This window comes from Syngnathus acus, chromosome 20, assembly GCF_901709675.1.
Source record: "Syngnathus acus chromosome 20, fSynAcu1.2, whole genome shotgun sequence".
Classification (NCBI taxonomy): domain Eukaryota; kingdom Metazoa; phylum Chordata; class Actinopteri; order Syngnathiformes; family Syngnathidae; genus Syngnathus; species Syngnathus acus.
Genome location: NC_051104.1, coordinates 2,755,959 through 2,763,430, shown reverse-complemented (window position 1 = coordinate 2,763,430; position 7,472 = coordinate 2,755,959). Strand labels below are relative to the sequence as shown.

At 43.9% G+C, this 7,472-nt stretch overlaps 2 protein-coding genes across 3 annotated transcripts; one reads left to right on the top strand and one right to left on the bottom strand.

Moving 5' to 3' along the window:
• On the top strand, window positions 1–3,695 carry LOC119139392 (aurora kinase B-like). 2 transcript variants are annotated; one of them, XM_037280005.1, is made up of 9 exons: window positions 1–108; window positions 715–753; window positions 1,000–1,075; window positions 1,155–1,200; window positions 1,617–1,805; window positions 1,980–2,118; window positions 2,794–2,942; window positions 3,022–3,196; window positions 3,371–3,695. In XM_037280005.1, the coding sequence occupies exons 1-9, from the start codon at window positions 103–105 to the stop codon at window positions 3,542–3,544; spliced, it is 993 nt and encodes a 330-aa protein (XP_037135900.1). In that variant the 5' UTR covers window positions 1–102; the 3' UTR covers window positions 3,545–3,695. The 2 variants fall into 2 exon arrangements, with proteins under 2 accessions (XP_037135900.1, XP_037135901.1); XM_037280006.1 differs by lacking the exons at window positions 1–108; window positions 715–753 and having other exon boundaries at window positions 1,000–1,080.
• Window positions 3,696–4,599: 904 nt separating this feature from the next.
• Window positions 4,600–7,089, bottom strand: buc (bucky ball). Its single transcript, XM_037280406.1, has 6 exons — window positions 7,083–7,089; window positions 6,720–6,872; window positions 5,109–6,464; window positions 4,946–5,032; window positions 4,691–4,795; window positions 4,600–4,604 (listed from the first exon to the last, which is right to left on the bottom strand). The coding sequence occupies exons 1-6, from the start codon at window positions 7,087–7,089 to the stop codon at window positions 4,600–4,602; spliced, it is 1,713 nt and encodes a 570-aa protein (XP_037136301.1).
• Between the last annotated feature and the right edge of the window lie 383 nt (window positions 7,090–7,472).

Genomic DNA, 7,472 nt, shown 5'->3' with positions numbered 1-7,472 from the left:
CCAACCAGCTTAGCCCGTCTTGCCATTTTGAAAAACTTGGCGGCAGTGGTCGTCCGGAGGAAGAGTTAAGCCACACTACAAAACTGCTAATTTTACACAAAGATGCAGGTAACATGTATTATTTTCGTATCGTAATTGTACAACAAAACAGTGCTTTTGCTCATTCCGAGTTATTACAGTTTCACCTAGTTCATACAGTGTTTAGCTATCGAAGCTAGGTTAGCTACTCTCGGTTGAATAAATGAGCCTAAATCAACCATTTATATCGTGTGCAAAATACATTGAAAGAAATTACATATACTGCTCAGCACATGTATGACCCAAGTCTGGTTTCGTCGTTGCTTTTTTTTTTTTTTTTTTTAACATACATGTCGTCGATGATAATAACGTCGTTTGCGTCCTAGTCCTTATTCACAACTGTTCCGAATGTCTGTCATGTGTTGATGATAATCCTTCGAAAAGCATTTAAAATGGCAGTTATCTGCAAACCTTGTAAACCTCTTTGCCATTATTGGTCCATGTCCGGCACATAATGCTTATGGATTCACTCTTGTAGCCTTCACTTGTATGTTACTAGATGACTGACAACATATTGCGAACAATTCATGTTGAACTGTCTTTAAAAATGTCGCTTTGTGTCAATCTGTAATTATGGTTGCTAACCAATTGCATTAAAATCTGAAGGACGAGTAACTAACATGTATTTCTCTATAGAATAAAGAAAATAACGAGCCAAGGGCTTTCCAGCAACTGGTAAGATGAAAACGTGGTGAACTAACACATTTTACAATTGCAAATTATTGTCATCAAAAGTCACCATTTATGGTACCCAAGAAGATGGTGTAATTAAATCCACACAGGTGTATATTTATTTACTGTTACATATATGTTTTTTTTTCTTTGTCCTGCAAACAAAATGTCTGTACAGAAATGTGATTCCACTTGGAGCATTTTGAGTCAAGATGATAATTAATTTCTGCTTTTTACGTGTTTGATTAGAGCTCGAGCATCCTGGCTGGCCCACAACGTGTTCCGGTTAAACCGCGACGAGCCACCGACAAAAATGTTGTTATGGGTAATGTGAGCCCCCTTTAAAAAATCAATTGTGAATATTATTGCAACTGCTTTACTGATAAGGTGTAAATCAATTTCAGAACCCGTAAGACAATATGTTGGTTCATCCTCCAGTTTGGTTCCGAAGTAAGTACACAGTAATCCCCTTTTTTCACAGAATTTCGTGTTAAACATTTATAAATGCTCTTCTGTTGAAATTCATTTAAAATAAGTTTTGAATTTATTCTTAAAGTAGTTGTCAGTGTGATTACAGTAGGTTTGGATTATTGCAGATTCTCAATGCTGAATTTTTTTAGAGGTCAGGGTAAAGTTTCCATGGTTTGGTAGGAATAAAATCGTTTAGTCATCAGTAAATCTGAGGTTATATTATTCCATGAGAAAAAAAAAGAAGCTTCATGGCGGAGGTTTGCCTTCACCTTTTTTGTTCACATTATTTGTTTGAGGTGCAGCCCTCAGTGTTAGCTAGTTTTTTTTTGTTTTTTTTTACCAATCCACTCTTGACCCCCCCTTTTTATTTTTTATTTTTTTATTTATACAAACAGGCAGATCAGTATTGAAGACTTTGACATCGGTCGACCACTGGGGAAGGGCAAGTTTGGCAATGTGTACCTCGCCAAGATAAAGAAGCTGGAAAGCATTGTGGCTCTCAAAGTGATGTTCAAGTCCCAGATGGAGAAGGAGGGTGTGGAGCACCAACTCAGGAGGGAGATCGAGATCCAGGCTCACCTCAAGTAAGTGTCTTCTCCTGAATTTGATTTTGTCTAAACACTCCAGTGGAATTCTCTACAGTCAAATACAATCCCTTCTGATCTGTTAAAGGCTTTTTTACCAAAATCTATATTTTATGATAGGCTGTGGAAATACCACTGTATTGATAAATATTTGTGGGTTCTTTCCCCCCTCAGGCATCCCAACATCCTTCGCTTTTACAACTATTTTCATGACCGTAAGAGGGTGTTTTTGGTGCTGGAGTACGCGCCACGTGGCGAGTTATACAAGGAGCTCCAGCGATTAGGACGCTTTGACGATCAGCGCACTGCCACTGTAAGCAATTGTGCTATGAATCGAGCCGCGATCATTTGGTCAGTGGCGATGGTGTCATTCTGAATGATCGTCTCATGTTTGCAGGATTTCCATATGTATGTTTTTTTATAATTAGGTTTTATTTCATTTAGACTTTTTAAACTTCACTTGGTTTTAAGTCATTTTTAGAGCAGGTGTGTTGGGGTTGATTACTTAAGTGTAGTTTCAGATTAGTGTTAATTTAAAGGTGTAGTTATGGTATAGTTTTGGGTTGTTTTATTAACACAAATTGAGGCTTCTGTTATCTTTTTCCAAACACACTCGATCTTTAATGATTTTTTTTTAAATCAAGGTATTTGAGAGGATCCATTTCTCAATTTTCTCCCCACATACCACTGACGGACTGTTAAATAGGTCGTCCTTAAAATCTGTATATTATTATATATGAACCGCGTGCTCTATGGGACCAGGAAAAACCTCAACCAATCATTGTCGGCGTGAATGATGGCAACATTGGTCAGCTAACTTGTCAATCAATCTGTTTTCGGGTTTTATTTCCTTGTCGTTATCGATGCTCAGCAAGTTCGTCTTCAAATGTTAGTCTATTCTGTTCGCCTCCAATCATTAAATTAATCATATTTCTTTTTTTTCCACAAGTGGTTAAAGTTCTGAAGACTTTTCTGTTTGCATTTCCAGTTTATGGAAGAGATCTCCGATGCACTGCTGTACTGTCACGCAAAGAAAGTGATCCATCGTGACATCAAACCAGAGAATCTCCTACTTGGCTATCGTGGAGAGCTGAAAATGGCTGATTTTGGTTGGTCAGTTCATGCGCCTTCCCTCAGGTATGCAAAAGCTAACAAATTGTCCAAAGTTTTGAAACCGCAATTGCAAACTTCACGTACCGCATCGACATTTGTGCAGGCGGCGCACGATGTGCGGAACGCTGGATTACCTTCCTCCCGAGATGATCGAAGGCCGCACCCATAGTGAGAAAGTGGACCTGTGGTGCATCGGGATCCTCTGTTACGAGTGTCTTGTGGGGAATCCTCCCTTTGAAACGGCTTCTCATGCTAATACGTACAAAAGAATCACCAAGGTGGGTCATGAACAATCAGCCTTTTGATTAAGTACCTTTTTCAGGCAAAGATGCAGCCTCAGTCATTCATAACAGAAGATCTGAGAATTTGTCTTGACATTAATTGGTGGAGCCAGATTTAGAATCCACCGTAGGCTCATGAACCATCCCGAATCCTTTTCTATTCTTGTGCAGGTGGATCTAAAGTACCCAAGCATCATTTCAGAAGGTGCACGCGACCTGATCGGCAAGCTGCTTCGCCACTGCCCCGCCGATCGTCTACCGCTACAGCGCGTCATTGATCACCCGTGGGTCCGTGAAAACTCTCGGCGGATCTTACCCCCAGTCTGTCCTACCAAAACCTCATGAGCCCAATCCAAAGATTCCTTTATGTTTGTAATGGGTATATATTCTCTGTCCTGCATTTTTTTTTTTAGTAAATGTCCTGGTATTATCTTGTACAGAGTGGTGTTTTAATTTACGGGTGCATATCAATAAATGAGTATTGTGGAAATGTTCATTTATGTATTCATAAGTTAAATTCAGTGACGTGCGGTGAGGTTCATGACTCGTCTTCGGTTTTAACATAACTAAAATTTCAGCAATTTTGGTTCAAGATGATACAAAACTACTGAAATTAAAAGGAAAATGACTTTATAATAAAAAACAATAAAGGTGCTGAACTTAATACTTGGAAAATAAAACAATGTATTCCAAATAAAAATATTTATATAAGTTTTTTCGAGTTGAAAATAGTTTTGGTTCACCTTGGTCATTTTTTTTTTCAATTAAATATTTCTTAAATCTCCTTAAATAAAAGCACCTTAAATCTCTTTTGATGCTCAGCACTGTCAAAAACAGTATATTTGGTTAGTGAATGATTCTAACTCATTCACTGCCAGCTTTGTTAAAATGAACATTTGACGTCTACAGTCGTCAATAGCGGCGAGTGAGCCAAATGGATCCAACGAAAATATCAGCGTGTCGGTAATAAATAGAAGAGCAAGTGGCAAATGACATTTTATTAGACCGTCCCTGAACAGGAATAAGATCAACACAATCTTTTCAGGGCACCTGCCTCTGTAAACTGCACAAGCATGCAAGGCACAAATTATATGACATCAATTTCGTGATTCTTCTTGACAAAAAAAAAAGTTTTTTTGTGCAGTGCCATTTACACCTGAATGTTTTATTGGGCTGTCCAACAAACAGTGCACATAGATGCAACACAAACTTATACAGAAATGTCTTAATTCTTCTTTGCTCAAACAACAAGAGGCTTGCCATTTACACCCGGTGCCCTACAAATATTTTTTAAACATCCTCCTAGACTCATCGAGGGGAACCTGCAGAGGGAGGAGAAACGTCATGTGACTCATAACACACATGGACGGGAACTTACAGTTCAACAAGTCACTAGATTCTCACACTGAGGAGCAAGGAGGCAAACGGAAGAGATTGAACATAACAGCAAAAAAAAACATTGGGCACATGAGGAGGGGAAAGCAAACAAACCTTTGTCCCAAGGCAAGGACGGCAATTCTTTATAGTTGTCGTCGTTGCTGTCGTCGTCACGTCGGGGTCTTGGAGGTGTCATCGGCGCCCTCGGCATGCTCGACTCTGTCAATCAAAGGCCGATTGGGGAGATGGCTCCATGTTGATTCTTTGCTAGCATGAAGCCAAACCAAAAGCCCCGCCGGGTTTGGAACGCTGCCCGTTCACCAAGTTTGCCGCCAAAGCTCAAGTTACGCATGATAATCATCTACTGACCTTGTCGCTGCGTAGGCCATCTTCTGGGAATGGCTCCGCTGCCGACATTCCTCTTGCTGCGCTCGGACACGCCGCGCTGGCCTCTCTCTGCAAATGACCACTGACTTTGCTCATCACGTTTGCGTTCAGCTACACTCAAATCATACAGCGAGAGGTGACGCACCCTGGTAAGTTCTAAACTGCAGCTCGCGCCCGCCGGTCTCTCCGGGTCTGTTGTCATAACCCTGAGCGGTGGACTCCATGGGGTCTTTGTACTGACTCCGTTTGGTCCAGAACTTGACGGGCTGCTTCTGGGGGTCCAAGTGAGACTTGCCGGGAGGAGGATAATTTCTGGGCGGTGCTCGCGATGGCTCGCAGCCTCTTTTGCAGCCATCGTCCTCCTCGGAGGTGGCGGCTTCATCCCGATACACCTTGGCGGTGTGGACTTTGCTGCGAGTGCCACTCTTGGGCAGACTTGCACCGCAGCAGTTGCACTTGAGCCTCTTGTTGGTCTTGTTGGGAAGCCACACGTGCGCTGCGGGAACTTCCTCTGACGCCTGCTCGGCTTCCGCCACGTTTGTCCTCCTCCTTCCCGAGTAGGCTCGCCGGGGGTAGAGATCCACGTCCTCGAGGTCTGTGGAAAACATCTCATCCCGAGAGGAGAGCTCGTCCAGGGATGGGCTGAGAACGCTTAAGCGCTCGTGGCCGGAGGGGCGGTGGTTCTGGTAGTAGAGGGAGGACGAGGACGAAAAGCGCGATGCTGCTCCCGCGCTGAAAACGCCCTGTAAGGGCAGCTGGAGAATCTTGTAATCGGTCTCGACATCGCTTAAAACTTTGTCGAAACTCTCTTCACCGTCGGGCTTCTCGGACGAGGGGGACGGAGAAGGAGACGGGTCAGCAGCGGATTTGGGAGGGCTGCAAACGGCCGCAACAAACTCTGACTGGATATTTTCCGCGTCGGACTTATTGTGAGCGAGGAAAGGCTCAGACGTGGTTGAATTCTCGGGATGTGGACCGTCCTCGTGAAAGGAAGAGCTATCAAGAGGGGAGGCCACTTCCAGCCCTCCGTGCCAGTACGCCTGAGGGGAGGAGGCATCCAAGCTCATGTGGCTGGTTTCGCCGCCGTACACAGTTGTGGTGGAGTCACTGAACGCCACCGCTTGAGACTCTGAACGGGCCGCCACCACCTGGGTCAGAAGGTGAGCGACGCACTGCTCTTCACCTTTCTTCTCCTCCAGCGGAAAGGACGTCCCGGAGGAGTGCGACGCCATCCCCGAGTCCAGCTCCATCTTCTCCAGGAACTCCACCAGCTTGTTGATGGAGCCGCAGGGCTCGGTCTGGACCTCGGAGTTGGCCGTCTGCCGTTGGCCGTGAGCCTGCTGATGCGGCGGGCGTGAGCCGTCGTCATTCCAGGTGGGCGGGTAAAAGCGAGGCTCAAACGTGCGGCGGTAATCCATTGGATGCAACGGGGGGTGAGGGACAACGAGGCCCGGGTACGGCATGTACTGAGGACTCATGTAGGGGCGGCCAAAATGAAAACCTGGATTTTAATGCAGAACATGACCTTCATTAGAGATACACAGGGTGTCCGTCAAGTCAATTTACAATCCTGAAATTTATTACAAATGGAAATGAAATGATAAACGTGGATATTACAAAATGAGACGCCCCATGCATCAAGACAACACAGACGCTCAAAAACGCAGATCTATATTGTTCACCTGCAAAGGCTTCACGGTAGATCAGAAATCCACCACGCCACGTTATCTGTACATTTACTTCTGCAATTTCATACCTGCTTGGAGACCGTAGTGGCTGTAAGGGTTCTGCATTGGCCACTGCTGATACAGGTAGTAAGGTTGGGATGGAGGTTGCACGTAGAAAAAAGGTCTGGAGTGCTGAATTGTCTGCTGCTCGTTACCACAGGATTGCGATTGCCTGCCTTCATCTGCAAAGAAATCACATTTCTCAACTCAAAACTGCTACTCCGCCGATCCCGTGACGCCACGGTCTTAATTGCTTTCAAATGTGCAATGGTGCAAATGGAAAGGTGCCAAGCCAGGAGAAAAGTCATTTTTCAGCTCCTGTGCCAAAGAGACTAAATAATAAAACAGTTCAGACTGCACGTGAGTAGTTAGCCACCTCGCGTGTCAATTACCTTCCATGTCTGCAATATTTTCTTGAACACTCGGTCGGCCCTTCCTAAATAAAAGCACGACGGCCACCAAACAAACGCCAACCACAAGCTCTCTTTTCGTGTCCGAATCGTTCGACAACTTGCTAATACGTTGTCGTCAATTGAGTGAAGGCGAAGGCTTGTACGAGTAGGCTAATTATTAATTGCCCAATAACAAGCGGGAAGAAGAAGGAGGAAAAAAAACTTTTTGGGGTGTGAATAAACAAATAAATAGATGGAAACGTTTTTTGTTCCACAAATGGGACAGTTAAAAAGTTTAAGGTGAGTTCGGGGGGAAATACTAATTTAATTTTTTTTTTCTAATGAGATAATTTCACATGCATGCGCAGTATGCTAGCTTGGACACGCGAA

Bases quoted from the DNA above. Each gene is read 5' to 3' on its own strand.
- LOC119139392 (XM_037280005.1), top strand. The intron at 2,119-2,793 runs GTAAGCAATTGT...TTGCATTTCCAG, and splicing joins ACGATCAGCGCACTGCCACT to TTTATGGAAGAGATCTCCGA. The intron at 2,943-3,021 runs GTATGCAAAAGC...ACATTTGTGCAG, and splicing joins GTTCATGCGCCTTCCCTCAG to GCGGCGCACGATGTGCGGAA.
- buc (XM_037280406.1), bottom strand. The intron at 5,033-5,108 runs GTGCGTCACCTC...GGTCATTTGCAG, and splicing joins GCAGTTTAGAACTTACCAGG to AGAGAGGCCAGCGCGGCGTG. The intron at 4,796-4,945 runs GTCAGTAGATGA...TTTGATTGACAG, and splicing joins ATGGCCTACGCAGCGACAAG to AGTCGAGCATGCCGAGGGCG.